We start from the raw sequence: 17,500 nt of genomic DNA, 5'->3' as shown, positions 1-17,500 counted from the left end.
TTGGGGGGTGCTCTGAATGCTGGAGAGGGGGCTCCAAACTATATTTGAAGAAAATATTGATCATAAAATATAATGGTATTTCTTGATAATAAATGGTATTATTGATAATAATGGTATTTGTTGATAATAATAGTAGGTATTGATAATAATGGTATTTATTGATAATAATGGTAGGTATTGATAATAATGGTAGGTATTGATAATAATGGTATTTTTTGATAATAATGGTAGGTATTGATAAGAAAATATAACGATACTAATTTAATATAATATTGAGAATAAAATGGTCAGGGATGAGTGCAAGCTCCCAACATCTCCAGGGCTGGAAGGGCTGGAAGGAAGGGGGGTGAGAAGGTCAGCAGTTGTTTCCCAGCTGGGCTGGGCTGGAACAAGAGGCTCAGAACCGGGTGTTTGATCCGAGGGGACAAGGACAAGGAGCTGCTTTCAGCCTGGCCTTGGAAGCTCCCTCTTTCCAGAAGCTTTGCTCTCATCAAAGGCATCTTGTCTGGCCCGCTGGCTTTTTAATGAGTTGGAATTGTGCTTGCAGGCAGCATTAATCTGGAGCTTTTCATAGCTCAGGCTGTGGCCAGCAGCTCGCAGGGCACTGTCATTCATCCCCTGCCCTGGGTCACCCCCCCCATCCCCCTCCTCCTCCTCCTCCTCCTCCTCTTCCTCCTCCTCCTCCTCCTCCTCCTCCTCCTGCTTTGCATGGCAATTTTATCAAATGCTGAATAGTCCGATTCATTCCCCAGGCAGCAGAGAGCTGGGAAGGGCTTGGATCCTGGATTCCTATCTCCCAGCTCAGTGTCTGATTACCCCAAGCTGGCAGCAGGAAAAACAGGGAGGGAGGGGGGGGAAGAGGGAGGGAGGGGAAAGAGGAAAGAGGGAAAGGGAAAGAGGGAAGAGGGAAAGAGGGAAAGAGGGAAAGAGGGAAAGAGGAAGGGAAAGAGGGAAAGAAAGAGGGAAAGAGGGAAAGAGGGAAAGAGGGAAAGAGGGAAAGAGGGAAAGAGGGAAAGAGGGAAAGAGGGAAAGAGGGAAAGAGGGAAAGAAAGAGGGAAGAAAGAGGGAAAGAAAGAGGGAAAGAAAGAGGGAAAGAGGGAAAGAGGAAAGAGGGAGGGAAAGAGGGAAAGAGGGAAAGAGGGAGGGAAAGAGGGAAGGAGGGAAAGAGGGAAAGAGGGAGGGAAAGAGGAAGGGAGGGAAAGAGGGAGGGAGGGCAAGAGGGAGGGAGGAAAAGAGGGAGGGAGGAAAAGAGGGAGGGAGGGAAAGAGGGAAAGAGGGGGAAAGAGGGAAAGAGGGAAAGAGGGAAAGAGGGAAAGAGGGAAAGAGGGGAAATGGAAAGAGGGAAAGAGGGAAGGAGGGAAAGAGGGAAAGAGGGAAAGAGGGAAAGAGGGAAAGAGGGAAAGAGGGAAAGAGGGAAAGAGGGAAAGGGAAAGAGGGAAAGGGAAAGAGGGAAAGAGGAAGGGAGGGAAAGAGGGAAGGAGGGAAAGAGGGAAAGAGGGAAAGAGGGAAAGAGGGAAAGAGGGAAAGAGGGAAAGGGAAAGAGGGAAAGAGGAAGGGAGGGAAAGAGGGAAGGAGGGAAGGAGGGAAGGAGGGAAGGAGGAAAGGAGGAAAGGAGGAAAGGAGGGAAGGAGGGAAAGAGGGAAAGAGGGAAAGAGGGAAAGAGGGAAAGAGGGAAAGAGGGAGGGAGGCAGCTGCTCCCCCCGAGCTGTGAATCCCATCCTTCCCGAGCTGGGAAGCAGGAGCTGTGCCAAGCTCAGCTCCCAGAACTCCTGCTCTCCTTTGTTCCGTGCAAAGCCCTCGGCACAGCCCCCTCCTTGCTGCTCTCCAGAGCTCCCAAGCAGCAAAAACACCCGGAGGGAAAAAGTGTCCCAGGAGAGGAGGTGCCAGGGAGGTGCTGAGCAGCTGAGATGGGGTTTGGGGTGTAAAAGAGTGGAGGAATAAGGTGAAACCCACCGGATCTGAGCCTGGACTGGGGGTCCAGCTGTGGTGTGCAGCTGGGAATCTTCCAGCAGAGCAGGGTGGTGGCACCAAAACCCCGGGATCCAAGCCTGGGTTGGGTTGGAAGGAGCTTAAAACCCTTAAAGGTTTTAAAGGGGGGTCCATATCCTCAGCCTTGGGTGCTTTAGGGTCCTTATCCTCCCCTTTAGGTGCTTTGGGGTCCATACCCTCAGCACTGGGTGCTTTGGGGTCCATATCCTCAGCATCGGGTTCTTTGGGGTCCATATGCTCCACGTGGGTGCTTTGGGGTCCATATCCCTGGTGCTGGGTGCTTTGGGGTCCATATCCCTGGTGCTGGATGCTTTAGGGTCCATATGGTCCACTTTAGGTGCTTTGGGGTCCATATCCCTGGTGCTGGGTTCTTTGGGGTCCATATCCTCAGCATTGGGTGCTTTAGGGTCCATATGCTCCATGTTGGGTGCTTTGGGGTCCATATCCTCAGCACTGGGTGCTTTGGGGTCCATATCCTCCACTTTAGGTGCTTTGGGGTCCGTATCCTCCACTTTAGGTGCTTTGGGGTCCATATCCTCAGCACTGGGTGCTTTGGGGTCCATATCCTCCCCTTCAGGTGCTTTGGGATCCATATCCTCAGCATTGGGTTCTTTGGGGTCCATATGCTCCACGTTGGGTGCTTTGGGGTCCATATCCCTGGTTCTGGGTGCTTTGGGGTCCATATCCCTGGTGCTGGATGCTTTAGGGTCCATATGGTCCACTTTAGGTGCTTTGGGGTCCATATCCCTGGTGCTGGGTGCTTTGGGGTCCATATCCTCAGCACTGGGTGCTTTGGGGTCCATATCCTCCCTTCAGGTGCTCTGGGATCCATATCCTCAGCATTGGGTGCTTTGGGGTCCATATGCTCCCCTTTAGGTGCTTTGGGATCCATATCCTCAGCACTGGGTGCTTTGGGGTCCATATCCTCCCCTTTAGGTGCTTTGGGGTCCATATCCTCAGCATTGGGTTCTTTGGGGTCCATATGCTCCACGTTGGGTGCTTTGGGGTCCATATCCCTGGTTCTGGGTGCTTTGGGGTCCATATCCTCATCCCATCCCCCCAGGAGCTGCCACTTCCTCACTCTGGCCAGGAAACGGCTTCCTGAAGCTTGAAATATTTTAGAGGGTTGTGTTTGTTTTTCTTCTTTTTTTTTCTCTTTCTTCTCTTTTCCAAAACTTCAGCCCCCGACTGGGATAAACTTCCCAAAAAACCTTTGTGGGTTTTGTCAGCAAACAGCTCTGTGCAGGAACAGCTGGATGGGATGGGAAAGGAGCCCTTGGATGTGGGATGCTGCTCCACGGGGGATCAGCTCATCCCCAGAGAACATTTTGGGATTTTTGGGTGGGAAAACAAGGGAGAGGGAGGTGGCTGAGCTGCTCCCTCTCTCCCTGCTTTCCCAAAGTCCCATTTGCCAGGATAAATAAGTTCCCGTGGCTCACATCCCATCCAAAGCTGAGGATTTTGGTCAAAATGAGAAATATCAGTGCTCCCAACAGTCCTTTTTTGCCCTCATTTTTTTGGTGGCCTCCCCCACCCCGTAGCATCTTCCCAAGGAGTTTCTTCCCCAGAAGCTCCAAGCTGTGTCCCCACTTCCTCCACCCTTTTAGCACCCTATTTGGGGCTTTTTATCTCCTTATCATTCAAACCAGGTGAATTGGGGTGGGGGTGGATTTCTGGCATCCTCCCATCAGGGGTTTTCTTTTGGGATGTGTCAAATTCTGCTGGAAAAAATTCCAACCAAGCAGCTCCTGACTCAGTTTGCTCAGCCAGGAGTGATGCAAGGGGAAATTAGCACTCGTGGATGAGCCCCTGGTTTGCCTCCTCATCCCTAAACATAAAAAAAAAAAGACTTTTCCCCCCCCTCTCTGGGTTGAATAAAAGCTCCTCAAGTCGAGAGAAAAACCCTGCAATATTTTTAGGCCTCCAGGAAATATTGATTCCAACAAGCTGGAGCTTGGAAAATCCCATGCTCAGGACCCAGAAACACTTTGGGGATCTTTCCCCCAGTTTCAGGGGCTGGGAAAGAGAGTGGGAGGAAAATTGGGCTCCTTTGCATCATTTCTTGAGAGGCTTGAGGTCTGGGATGCTCCTCAGCACCTGGGCCCAGCAGAGGTTTGGTTTCCAGGAAGGGGAAAATGGTCCCAAATGGAGCCCTCGGTGGCACCACAGCTCCTGGGATGCTTCGTGCATCATTCCCAGGAGCTCCCTCCCATCCCTGGGACCTTGGGAAGGGGCAGTGGGAAGCAGGGAAGTGGGATGGGGATTGGTGGGGACAGCCCAGGAGACATCTGGCCTGGCTGAGAGCATTTTTCCCAGCAGCTTGGGAAGAGGAGAGGCTCTTCCCAGGCACTCGGGGGGCTCTAGAAAGGAGAAATGGTTGAGAAGTTGAACTCAGGGAAATCCCAGTCACTTCCTTCCGGGCTGGAAAAAAAAAAAACCCTCAGCTGGCAGATACTGCTCCAGAAATGTTCATCTGTCTTTTGTCCTTTGTTTGGACTCTGGCAGTGGGATTAATGTCTGTCCAGTCCACCCACTGGTTTGGACAAGCTGGAGAAACACACAGAGCTCCCTTTGCCTCTCCCCCTGCTCCCTGCATGAAGGACAAGTGCTTTTCCTGGAGGAAAATGTGCCCCCAAAAAATCCCCCTTGGGGATCCCCCCTCCCACTCTCTCTCAGGTCACTGTCAGGGTGCAGAGGGAGGGATCTGCTCGTTTTTTTTTGCTGGTTTGGGGAGGGGAAAATCAGAGCAGTTCTGTGCTGGGGGGTTCAGCCCCTTGGGAGCTCAGCCCTGGGCTGGCTGACTCTGCCTGGACATCATCCCAGTGCTAACATCATCCCAGCCCTGACCACAGCATTGCTCATGGAACCCCAGCTTGGGCTGGGCTGCAGGGACCTTAAATTCCCCCCCCCCAGTGCCAAGCAGGACCCTTCCCACCCCCCCAGGGTGCTCCAAGCCCCATCCAAACTCCCACATTTCCAGGGCTGGGGCAGCCACAGCTTCTGGGGGCACCCTGGGGCTCAGCACTGAATTTCTCCCTCCCATCTCCTCTTTTCCAGTTCCAAGCCATCCCCCCACATCCCATCAAGGGATGGAGCATCCATCCATCCCCCCAGAGCCCCTCTTGGGGTCACCTCCCTCACCTGCTCCAGGGGGATGACAAGGAAGGGGCATCCTTGGGCAACCCTGGGGTGGGGGCAGCACCTCCAAACTCTTTTTCTGGGAAAAAGAGGGAACAACCACAGGGTCCCTTTGGGCATCTGCCACCCAACCTACAGCCAGAGAATCCCCAGCCTGGGCTGGGTTGGAAGGGACCTTAAATCCCCCCCATTCCCCCTCTGCCATGCTCAGGGACCCCTCCCTCTGAGGTCAGGAAATCCAGGGACTGCTCCACCTTGGAGCTGCTCCAAAGCATCCCAAGCCTTGCAGGACAGGAGGAGCTGAGGAAATTTCCTTGTCCAGGCAGAGCAGGGAGTGTTGGGGCTTGGAGAATCCCACAACCCCAGCCTGGGTTGGGTTGGGTTGGGTTGGAGGGAGCTTAAATCCCCCCCAGTGCCCCCCCTGCCATGCTCAGGGACCCCTCCCACCCCCCCAGGGTGCTCCAAGCCCCATCCAAACTCCCACATTTCCAGGGCTGGGGCAGCCACAGCTTCTGGGGGCACCCTGGGGCTCAGCACCCACAAATTCAAGAATTTTTTCCTAATGTTCAACCTAACTCTCCCTTCTTTAAGATTTCAACCATTTCCCCTTCTCCACCTGTGCCAAAACCCCCACCCCAGCACCCTCCCAGCACAGAATTCCTTCCTAATATCCAACCTAAATCTCCCCTCTCCCAGTTCCAAACCCTTCCCCCTCATCCCATCCCTGTCCCAAGTCCCTCCCCAGCTTTCCTGGAGCCCCTTCAGGCTTCTCCCCACAACCTTTTTTTTCTCTCCAACCTGAACACCCCCAACTCTCCCAGTTTAGCTCCAGAGCCCTTGGCTCATCCTTGTGGCCTCTCCTCTGCCCTAAGGTGGAGGGGGTGGGAAGGGGGGAGCCTGGTTTGCAGCAGGGTGGCCTTTTCCCCTTCCTCAGCAGATTTATTCCGGTGTTTATCGGAGCCCCGAGGTGTTTCCTGGGGCTGGAGCCTCTGGCTCAGCTTCCTCTGCCTCTCCAGCTGTTTGTGCCATCAGCCAGATGTGCACAGGAGGAGCCCACAAGGAGCTTTGCTGCAGGATCTGCCTCCCCCCAAGTGGCTGGGGGGTGAATGAAGCCAAAAATATGGAATTTTTAATTTTTTTTTTTTTTTTTGGGGTGTGTGGGCAGCTTTTCAAAGAGGCTCAAGGCCATCCCAGCACCAACCAAATAAGCTTCGTGCCAAGGAGGAAACTTTTCTCCATCCTCTAAGGCTTATGAATTAATTTGAGATCCTTAGAACCAAGATTTGACCAAGGGATTGAAGCATTCTTGTAATAATAAGGATTTTTAAAATACATCATTCGTGTAATAATGATAATAATTAAATATATATTTTATATATTTATTTATATATTTTTATATTTATATAATATAAATATAAATATATATAATATATATAATATTTATATAATATAAATATAAATATATAAGATAGATATAATATTTATATAATATAAATATAAATATATATATTATATAATTAAAAAATATATAAAAATATATATATAAAAAAAAATATATATATATATAAAAAGCATCTTTAGGATGCTGGTGGCAAATTGACTGTATCCCTGGCAGTGACAATACAGAGAATTTCCAGGTGGGATTTTACAGCTATGGAAAGGTTTCCATGGGTTAGGGGAGGGAATCAGAGCTGTTCCTGTCCTGGGAATCCCAGGGGAGGTGGATGAGGTCCCTGTGGCATCCCTGAGGTTATCTGGGAGTCAAAATTTCTATGGTTTTACCCTTCTGACTTAATGTGAGATCCTTAGAACCAAGACTGACCAAGGGATTGAAGCATTCATGTAATAAGAAGAATTTTTAAAATATATCATTCGTGTAATAATAAGAATTTTAAAAAATATATCATTCTTGTAAAAATAAGAATTTTTAAATATATAATTCTTATAATAATTTTTAAAATAAATCTAAAAAAAAAAAAAGCATCTTGATGATGCTGGTGGCAAATTGACTGTATCCCTGGCAGTGACAATAAAGAGAATTTCCAGGTGGGATTTTACAGCTATGGAAAGGTTTCCATGGGTTAAGGGAGGGAATCAGAGCTGTTCCTGTCCTGGAAACCCCAAGGGATGTGGATGAGGTCCCTGTGGCATCCCTGAGGTTATCTGGGAGTCCAAATTGAGCCATCCAGACCCTGATGGCTCAGCAGGGAGCTTAAATCCTCATTCTGGCTGCGGGCATCCCCTAAAGGGCCGGGCAGAAATACCCATAATCTGCTTTTTTTTTTTTTTTTGCGTGCTCAATAAATAATCCTGACCCCAACCCCCTCCCTCCCCTCCTTCCATCCCCCTGGCCTGGATTGCGTGGAAACGGCTTTTATATAAAAAAAAAAAAACCAACAAACCAAGAAGCACAAAGCCCTCAGCTACCTCTGCCCTGGAAGCAGGGGAATGGCACCATTTTAATAAAAATTTGCTGCCTGTAAAATGCCTTTTTTCATCCCCTCCCAGCCCTGGGGCTTGCAAACACCCAGCCCCGGAGCCTTCCCCGGCCCGTGGGTGAATTTTGGGTGAATTAAAGGGGAGTTTGGGTCCTGTGCTGGGGGTGGAAACAGCTCCGGTTTTTCTTAGGAAAAAAAAAAAAAAATCTTTAGCTTTGGAAGGGAGTTTGGGGGATTTTTTTTTTTCTCCTCAAGCAACCCGGGAGGAGTTTGAGGGATTTTTTTTTTCTCCTAAAGCAAGTTTGGGGGATCCCTCCGGGCATCAGCAACACGGGAGGGGTTTGAGGGCTTTTTTTTTTTTTTTTTCTCCTAAAGCAACCCGGGAGAGGTTTGGGGGATCCCTCCGGGCATCAGCAACCCGGGAGGGGCTTGGGTTGTTTTTTTTTTTCCTCCTAAAGCAACCCGGGAGGGGTTTGGGGATTTTTTTTTTCTCCTATAGCAAGTTTGGGGGATCCCTCTGGGCATCAGCAGCCCGGGAGGGGTTTGGGGAATTTTTTTTTCTCCTCAAGCAACCCGGGAGGAGTTTGAGGGATCCCTCCGGGCATCAGTAACTCGGGAGGGGCTTGGGGGATTTATTTTTTTTTCTCCTAAAGCAACCCCGGAGGGGTTTGAGGGATTTTTTTTTTCTCCTAAAGCAAGTTTGGGGGATCCCTCCGGGCATCAGCAACACGGGAGGGGGTTGGGGAATTTTTTTTTTTCTCCTAAAGCAACCCGGGAGGGGCTTGGGGGATTTTTTTTCCTCCTAAAGCAACCCGGGAGGGGTTTGGGGGATTTTTTTTTCTCCTAAAGCAAGTTTGGGGGATCCCTCCGGGCATCAGCAACTCGGGAGGGGTTTGGGGAATTTTTTTTTCTCCTAAAGCAACCCAGGAGGAGTTTGGGGGATCCCTCCGGGCATCAGTAACTCGGGAGGAGTTTGGGGGATTTATTTTTTTTTCTCCTAAAGCAACCCGGGAGGGGCTTGGGGGATTTTTTTTCTCCTAAAGCAACCCGGGAGGAGTTTGGGGAATTTTTTTTTCTCCTAAAGCAACCCAGGTGGAGTTTGGGGGATCCCTCCGGGCATCAGCAACCCGGGAGGAGTTTGGGGAATTTTTTTTTCTCCTAAAGCAACCCAGGTGGAGTTTGGGGGATCCCTCCGGGCATCACCCACCCGGGAGGAGTTTGGGGAATTTTTTTTTCTCCTAAAGCAACCCAGGTGGAGTTTGGGGGATCCCTCCGGGCATCAGCAACCCGGGAGGGGCTTGGGTTGTTTTTTTTTTTCCTCCTAAAGCAACCCGGGAGGGGTTTGGGGGATTTTTTTTTCTCCTAAAGCAAGTTTGGGGGATCCCTCCGGGCATCACCCACCCGGGAGGAGTTTGGGAAATTTTTTTTTCTCCTAAAGCAACCCAGGAGGAGTTTGGGGGATCCCTCCGGGCATCACCCACCCGGGAGGAGTTTGGGGAATTTTTTTTTTTCTCCTAAAGCAACCCGGGAGGGGTTTGGGGATTTTTTTTTTTTCTCCTAAAGCAAGTTTGGGGGATCCCTCTGGGCATCAGTAACTCGGGAGGAGTTTGGGGAATTTTTTTTTCTCCTAAAGCAACCCAGGAGGAGTTTGGGGGATCCCTCTGGGCATCAGTAACTCGGGAGGAGTTTGGGGGATTTATTTTTTTTTCTCCTCAAGCAACCCGGGAGGAGTTTGGAGAATTTTTTTTCTCCTAAAGCAACCCAGGAGGAGTTTGGGGGATCCCTCCGGGCATCACCCACCCGGGAGGAGTTTGGGGAATTTTTTTTTCTCCTAAAGCAACCCAGGAGGAGTTTGGGGGATCCCTCCGGGCATCACCCACCCGGGAGGAGTTTGGGGAATTTTTTTTTCCTCCTAAAGCAACCCGGGAGGGGTTTGGGGATTTTTTTTTTCTCCTATAGCAAGTTTGGGGGATCCCTCCGGGCATCAGCAGCCCGGAAGGGGTTTGGGGAATTTTTTTTTCTCCTAAAGCAACCCAGGTGGAGTTTGGGGGATCCCTCCGGGCATCACCCACCGGGTACGGAGGATCTGGAAGGATTCGCGTGTTTTTTTCTCAGCCTGCCTGGAAAGGGGAGGCCCTGGGGGATGGCGAATTGAATTTTTTTTCTTTTTTTTTTTTTGCTTTCCCTCTCTGCACAGAGCTCTTGGCGAGTCCGATGAGAGACCTCCACAAATCCAGCGTTTTGGGGAGCAAGCACGGCAGCCTGGTGAGTGCCCTGGGCCAAAAAAAAAAAAAAGCAGGGAAAAACCCTGAGGCCGAGCAACCAGCTCCTCTCTGACACCTCGCTGCTAAAGAAAAAAACCTGAATTTACACCCCAAACCCGGCGTTTCTCGGCCCCTCTGGGTTTGAAGTCAAGCTGAGGCTGCAAAGGTGCTGAGCATCCATCACCTGGTGATGTCCGTGGGTTTTTGGGAGGGATTTTTTTTGGGAATTGTTATTAAAATGAAGGGCGGGGATGTGGTTAAATGTTAAATCTCAGCCCGCAACCATTAATGGGAACAAAAGGCGTTTCAAGGTTGACTCGAGGAGCATCATCGGAGAGCTGGGGAGATGAAAATCAGCGTTTGTTTGGCCCTAAGCTCGTGGTAACGGAATAATTAGCAGCTGGTGATTAATTTTTGGCAGTTTTAGGAAAATAGAGCTGGTGGGTTTCAAGGTCTGCTTAAAGGGAGTGGATTCCTGCAGCACAAAACCCCCAGATCTCCTCCGGGCTTTAATTAATTAAAAAAAGAAGGGAAAAGAAAAAGGAAAAAAAGAAAAAAAAAAAAGGAAAAAAAGAAGTGAAAAGAAAATAAATAAAGAAAGAAAAAAAAGAAATGAAAAAAATAAAGAAAAAGAAAGAGAAAAGAAAGAAAAAGAAAAAGAAGTAAAAAGAAAAAATAAAGAAAAAATAAATGAAGAAAATTAAAAAAGAAAGAAAAAAGAAAAAGAAAGAAGAAAAAGAAAAAAGAAAAAATAAAGAAAAAATAAATGAAAAAAATTAAAAAAGAAAGAAAAAGAAAGAAAAAGAAATAAAAGGAAAAAATAAAGAAAAAATATAAAAAATTAAAAAAGGAAGGAAAAGAAAGAAGAAAAAGAAATAAAAAATAGAAAGAAAAAAAAATGAAAAAAATTGAAAAAGAAAGAAAAAGAGAGAAAAAAGAAGAAACAGAAAAAAGAAATAAAAAGAAAAAAGAAAAAAAAGAAATGAAAAAATTTTAAAAAAGAAAGAAATAAAAAGAAAAATAAATCAATAATAGTTTTTTTAGTTGGGTTTTTTTCTGTTTTAATGGCTCTGAGCCATCCAGGGGGAGGGGATGGAAAAATAAAACCCCCCTTAGAATCAGCAAAATGCAGATTTCATAAAAAAAATCCCATTTTGTGGGATTGCAGATGCTCTGAATAACTGGGGCAGCTCCCAAGGTGACCACCCCACAAATACCCATGAATTTACCCCCGATTTCTTTTTTTTTTTCATTTTTTTCCCCCATTTTCCTCTTCTAGACCTGGGAACTGTCCCTGCCCGTGGTGCCAGGCTGGGTGGGATGGGGTTTTTTTTTTTTAGGACCCAAGCCAGGCTGGGATTTGCCCCACAGAGGGACCAAACCTTCACCTTTGCTGCTTCCCTGGCTGCTCCCCTTCTGCCCCGATGCTTTTCCCTGCTCCAGAGCCAGCTTTTTCCAAGCCATTGCATTAAAAGCCTGAATTCCTTTGTCAGATGGAGACAAAAAAAAACTCCTGCTCATGCTCAACCTTAAATTTTTCAGCAGCCCCAAGCCTTTTAGCCCCTCTCCTGGGCTGTCCCCAGCCTTTCCATCCCTCTCCTGAGCTGTCCCTTTGCCAGCAGGCATCCATTTTTTAATTATTAATTATTTTTTTTTAAATCCAAAGGGTCTTCTTCCAGCAGCTCTGGGCAGAAACATGGCTTGGAACCTGGAAAACAACCTCGGAGGGGTGATGGGGGAGGAGGGATGCTTGCTCCTTTTTTTTTTTTTTTTTTTTTTTGTTTTTTTCCTGGATGGGGGGAATCTCCAAGCCTTTTCCCTCTCTCCCTTCCCCCAGCAGATGTCATGGCGCCCGCAGTACCGCAGCTCCAAATTCCGGAATGTCTACGGGAAGGTGGCCAGCAGGGAGCACTGCTTTGATGGGGTCCCCATCACCAAAAATGTCCACGACAACCATTTCTGTGCTGTCAACGCTCGCTTCCTCGCCATCGTCACCGAGAGCGCCGGGGGAGGCTCCTTCCTCGTCATCCCCCTGGAGCAGGTGAGGGAGGTGGCACCAAGAGGGGCTCTGGGGGGATGGATGGATGCTCCATCCCTTGATGGGATGTGGGGGGATGGCTTGGAACTGGAAAAGAGGAGATGGGAGGGAGAAATTCAGTGCTGAGCCCCAGGGTGCCCCCAGAAGCTGTGGCTGCCCCAGCCCTGGAAATGTGGGAGTTTGGATGGGGCTTGGAGCACCCTGGGGGGGTGGGAGGGGTCCCTGAGCATGGCAGGGGGGGAATGGGGGGGATTTAAGGTCCCTTTTTTGCCAATAAACAGAGGCCAGGAAGATGCTGGCTCAGCCCCAGTATCCCCCCCGTTTGCAGGCTGTGGAGTTGGAGTGGTCCCTGAGCATGGCAGGGGGGGCACTGGGGGGGATTTAAGGTCCCTCCAACCCAACCCAACCCAGGCTGGGGTTGTGGGATTCTCCAAGCCCCAACACTCCCTGCTCTGCCTGGACAAGGAAATTTCCTCAGCTCCTCCCGTCCTGCAAGGCTTGGGATGCTTTGGAGCAGCTCCAAGGTGGAGCAGTCCCTGGATTTCCTGACCTCAGAGGGAGGGGTCCCTGAGCATGGCAGGGGGGGAATGGGGGGGATTTAAGGTCCCTCCTTGTCATCCCCCTGGAGCAGGTGAGGGAGGTGACCCCAAGAGGGGCTCTGGGGGGATGGATGGATGCTCCATCCCTTGATGGGATGTGGGGGGATGGCTTGGAACTGGAAAAGAGGAGACAGAGGGGGGAAATTCTGTGTTAACCCCCCAGAAGCTGTGGCTGCCCCATCCCTGGAAATGTGGGAGCTTGGATGGGGCTTGGAGCACCCTGAGGGGGGTGGGAGGGGTCCCTGAGCATGGCAAGGGGGGGGATTTGGGGGTTTTAACCCAATGCAGGGTTCCCTGTGGCTCCCCAGCTCTCCCCTTCAGTTACCTTCAGGATCCTCCTCCCAGGAGTGAGAGATTCCAAGACAGGAGAAGAACAGGGTTGGGATCATCCTGATGTAAGAGCTCCAAATGGAAACAGCTGGGGGGAAAGGAAAAACAAGGAAATCAGAGCAGGGCAACTCCTTGGAGAAGGTTGTTCCAGAAGGCTCAGCAGCAGAGCTCCTTGGTGCCCAAAAATCCTACAGGAGACACTTTTCATGGAGTTGGCACAGGACATGGCAGGAGGGTGGAACCAGCTGATCTTTGAGGTTCCTCCCAACCCAAACCACTCTGGGATTTTGAAGGATTCTAAATTTCACCCCCCTGAGAGGGGAACCATGGCTCTGAACCCACTTTCCCTGCTGGGAACCCCTTTTTCCTTGTGCCCAGCAGCAGATGTCACCTCCTGTGGGATTTCTTCTTGGGATTCCATCACCCAGGAGCTGGGCAGGAGCCTCAGGGCTGGGATTTGCTGCACAGGAGCAGAGCCTCCTGGGGAGCTTTGGGCTGGAAATTATGGATAATTTCTCCCTGGAAAGGGTTGCCAGGTCCTGGATCAGAGAGTCCCCATCCCTGGAGGGGTCTCAAAGCCCTGGAGATGGTGCTGATGGGTTGATGGTTGGCTTGGATCATCTGAAAGATCTTTTCCAACCCCATCAATTGGATGATTCCACAATCCTCAATCTGTCCCAGGCACCACCTGAGGTGTCAGGAGCCATCCCAGGGGACCAGGCTTGGGGCAGGATGTGGTGCTCAGCCCTGGGGGGCTCCTGGCCAAGCCCTGGGCCCTGCAGCAGCGTCTGGAAGGAAAAAAAATGAGCTTGAAAGTGCCCTGAGCATCCCTTTTCCCCCAAAAGTGGAGTGGGGTGAGGGTGGGATGGAGCCACGCTGCCCTCCCAGCCCCTCTGCATCCCCCCCAGACACTTCCCGTGGGTAACATCCCCATCCCTCCTGCTTTTCCCTTTAATTCCTGGAGCAGAGGCAGCTACAGATGGAAGAAATTATAATCAGTGTCTTAATTGCAGCTCACAGCTTGGCTCTTTATTAATATTCCCAAATCCAGGAGCTTTGTTTCCAAGCTGTTTGCTCCTGCTCCTAAATCTGGTGCTACCAACCAGGATTGCCACCAATTCCCCCTCTTTTTTTTTTTTTGTTGTTTTTTTTTTTTCCCTGGAAAATATATCCTGGTGTCATTTCCAACCTGTCCTGAAGGATCCTGGTGATTCTGCACCCAAAAAATCCCAGGCAGGGCCGAGCTCAGCCCTGGGTGCTGAGTGCCTGCAGACTCCTTTGTACAACCTCATCATTTTTTTTTTTCTGCTTTTTGAGAGAGGGCCTGATTAGCTCATTAAAAGTAAACTCATTTTCTTTGGAAATCAGCCATCCTCTAATTAATTGCCATCCATATTTAGCCAAAAGATAATTAAGGTAACCTAGATACTGCGGAGCTCCTCAGGATTTGATTTGCTGCCACCTTTTTTTTTTTTTTTTTTAATTATTATTTTATTATTTTTTTTTTCCTCCACCTTTCTGCCCTCTGCTCAGAGATGTTCACTGGGAACCCCTCTGCTTTTTCCTGCCCCTGCCAAAGCCTTTGGGTGTGCTGAGCCATATGTTCCTCTGCTGCCACATCACAAATCCTCGTTGCCTCCTTTCCCAAGCCCCAAATTTTAGCTCCTGTGTCCCTGGGAACCACCCCCTCCCCAGCACCACAAAGTTTTTCTCTTAAAAAATCACCGAATTAGAGCTGGGACTGAAGCTCCAGAGGATGATTTGCTCCTCAAACCACAGCAAGTGAGGGATTTGGTCCAGGCTGAAGGGGAGAGGAGAGGATGGTGGAAAAAAAAAACAAAAAAATCTGTATTTTGAGGCAGCAGGAATGGGATGGGCTCCAGCCCCACCAGTTGGGTTGAAGTGGTGCAGATTTGTAGGGAAGCAGCTCAGGACATTCCCATCCCTGTCTGTGGCTCCCATCCATCCCCCCAGGAATGCTCTCAGCATCCCCAGAGCACCCCTCAAACCCCCCCAGGGGATGTGGGATGGAGAGAGGCTGAGGGAGAAGGACCTGTGATGTTTTAGGAAATCCAGGGTTTGGACTCCTGGGCAAAAATCCCAGAAAAGGGAGAAGTGCTGGGGCCAATCTTTTATTTTTTAGCAAAGAGAGAACCTGAAATGGGCCATTTAGAGCCCAAAAAGCAGTTTTCCCCAGTTCCCTCAGCACTGGTGTTGAAATCCAGCATCTCCATCCCCATCCCATGCTCAGAGGTTTCACCTCTCCTGGGTGTTCCAACCCCCCTGCTGCATTTTGGGGCATTTCCAATAAAAAAAAAAAGGAAAACACAAACCTGAAAGAACTCCCTGGTGTCCTTCAGGAGGCTCTGGCTGGCCCTGGGCTGGCCTAAAGAGCTGAGGCAGAGTCAGTTCCAGGGGGCTGGGGATTTATTTCAGCTGGAAGTGGTTTGATTGGTTTTATACAAATGGGGCTGAGGGGCAGGGAGGGGGGAGGAGAGGGGGAGCTGTTAAGTGGTGATGATGATGATGATGATGATGATGATGATGATGATGATGATGGTGAGGGGCTGATAATGCTGGTGATGGGCTGATGATGATGATGATGGTGATGGGCTGCTGCTGATGAAGGTGGGCTGTTGCTGGTGATGAGCTGCTGCTGATGATGAGCTGGTGGTGATGATGGGGATGATGGGCTGGTGGTGGGCTGATGATGCTGGTGGGGTGATGATGATGATGATGATGATGATGATGGGCTAATGATGGTGATGAGCTGCTGCTGGTGATAGGCTGATGATGATGATGGTGAGGGGCTGCTGCTGATGGTGATGGGATGATGATGATGGTGATGGGATGATGATGATGATGGTGAGGGGCTGATGATGATGATGATGGGGGGCTGATAATGCTGGTGATGGGCTGCTGCTGCTGATGGTGGTGATGGGATGATGATGATGATGATGATGATGATGGTGAGGGGCTGATAATGCTGGTGATGAGCTGATGATGATGATGATGAGCTGGTGGTGATGGGCTGATGATGGTGATGGGATGATGATGATGATGGTGATGGGCTGATGATGATGATGGTGATGGGATGATGCTGGTGGTGATGGGCTGATGATGATGATGATGGTGAGGGGCTGCTGCTGCTGATGGGATGATGATGATGATGATGATGGTGGGGTGATGATGATGATGATGATGATGGTGGTGATCTGATGATGATGGTGATGGGCTAATGCTGGTGATGAGCTGATGATGATGGTGGTGGTGATCTGATGATGATGGTGATGGTCTGCTGCTGTAGGAGAAGGCAGTCTGCCTGTCTGTCTGTCTGTCAGTCAGTCTGCCTGTCAGTCAGTCAGTCTGTCAGTCAGTCAGTCAGTCAGTCTGTCAGTCTGTCTGTCATCCCTGGAGCTGTCTCAGGAGGGGTTTTATTTTCTCCTTGCTTGTGCTGCCCAGAGGATGTTTTCTGCCTGCAGGAAGCAGAGCAGGGGATGGGCAGGAAGCTGGGGCAGGGATGGGGACACCTCGGGGACACCGGGGACAACCCCTGGGCTCCAGGGTGGCTTCTCCTGGCTCAGGAAAATCCTGGTGGCATCTGCTCTGCCTCTGTGTCCCCTGCCAGCCCCCCAGGGACCCCCCCGTGTCCCTCTGTGTCCCCCCCACAGAGGACTCATCCCACAGCTGCTCCCCAAAGCACCCCGAGGTTTCCTGCAGGAAAAAAAAAAACCAAAAAACCCAAAAAACCCCCCAAGATTTTCTCTCTCTGTCCTCTGAACCATTTTTCACATCCTTGGAGCTTCTCTGCTGGTGAATTCAGGTCCCATCTGTGCCCCCGAGGTTTTTTTTTTTGTTGTGATTTTTTTTTTTCTCTGGCATCTCCTTTAACCCAGAGGTAAAAAATAAAATGAAAAAAAAAAAAAAGAGATGTGAGGCTTGCAAAGAGGAGCTGACACCCCAGCAGGGCTGCTCCAGGCTCCTGACCCTTATCAAGGAGGATCAGGCAAAAAAAAGAAATAAAAAACTGGGATTTTAATGTTCCCCAGAGAGCCTGGTGCTGGGTCAGAGCAGGGAAAGGAGTTGGGAAACCGGGGTCCTTGGGCTAAAAGATCCCTGGAGGGGAAATGGTTTTTTTTGTCCTATTAATGCTGCAGCTGTGCTGGAAAAGCCTGGGGAAAAAATTCAGCTTTTCCTGCCCCCTCTGCCGGTGGAAGAGAAGTGAGACCCTCTGCTTGCTGGGGGGGAAAAAAAAAAAAGGCTTTTTTCTCTTTTCTCTTCTTTTTTATTTTTTAATTTTTTAAATTTTATTTTTAATTTATTATTATCATTATTATTATTATTATTATTATTTTATTATTATTATTATTTTTTATTATATTATTATTAATTATTTAAAATTATTTAAAATTAATTTTTTATTTTTAATTATTTTTTTTTTCCAGCCAAGGGGGCTGAAGTTGCTGGAAGATTTGCTCCTTCTTCTTATTATTAAATTATTTTAAAATTATTTTAAAATTATTTTTTATTTTTAATTATTTTTTTTTTCCAGCCAAGGGGCTGAAGTTGCTGAAGATTTGCTCCTTCCAGCCTGATGAAAACGTGGGAGGTGTTGGACAGGATCTGGGTCACTGAGCTTCCCCCAGCCAGGGATTCAGGGATTCAGGGATTCAGGGATCAGGGATTAGGATTCACAGTGGTTAA

The 17,500-nt window shown here is 49.2% G+C and overlaps 1 protein-coding gene across 1 annotated transcript in view; it reads left to right on the top strand.

The window, feature by feature from the left end:
* Positions 1 to 17,444, top strand: part of CORO2B (coronin 2B) — a 22,523-nt gene extending 5,079 nt beyond the window's left edge. Inside the window, exons 2-4 of the mRNA XM_071755300.1 lie at positions 9,763 to 9,830; positions 11,667 to 11,870; positions 17,349 to 17,444. Of these exons, the coding sequence (XP_071611401.1) occupies positions 9,780 to 9,830; positions 11,667 to 11,870; positions 17,349 to 17,360 (267 nt within the window). The 5' untranslated portion in view covers positions 9,763 to 9,779 and the 3' untranslated portion in view covers positions 17,361 to 17,444. The remainder of the gene's footprint in view (positions 1 to 9,762; positions 9,831 to 11,666; positions 11,871 to 17,348) is intronic.
* Positions 17,445 to 17,500: the final 56 nt, after the last annotated feature.

The sequence above is a fragment of the Heliangelus exortis genome, chromosome 11, assembly GCF_036169615.1.
Source record: "Heliangelus exortis chromosome 11, bHelExo1.hap1, whole genome shotgun sequence".
In the NCBI taxonomy this organism is placed as follows: Eukaryota; Metazoa; Chordata; class Aves; order Apodiformes; family Trochilidae; genus Heliangelus; species Heliangelus exortis.
The sequence above is the reverse complement of the archived record's forward strand: the minus strand, read 5'-3'. Positions and strand labels throughout refer to the sequence as shown.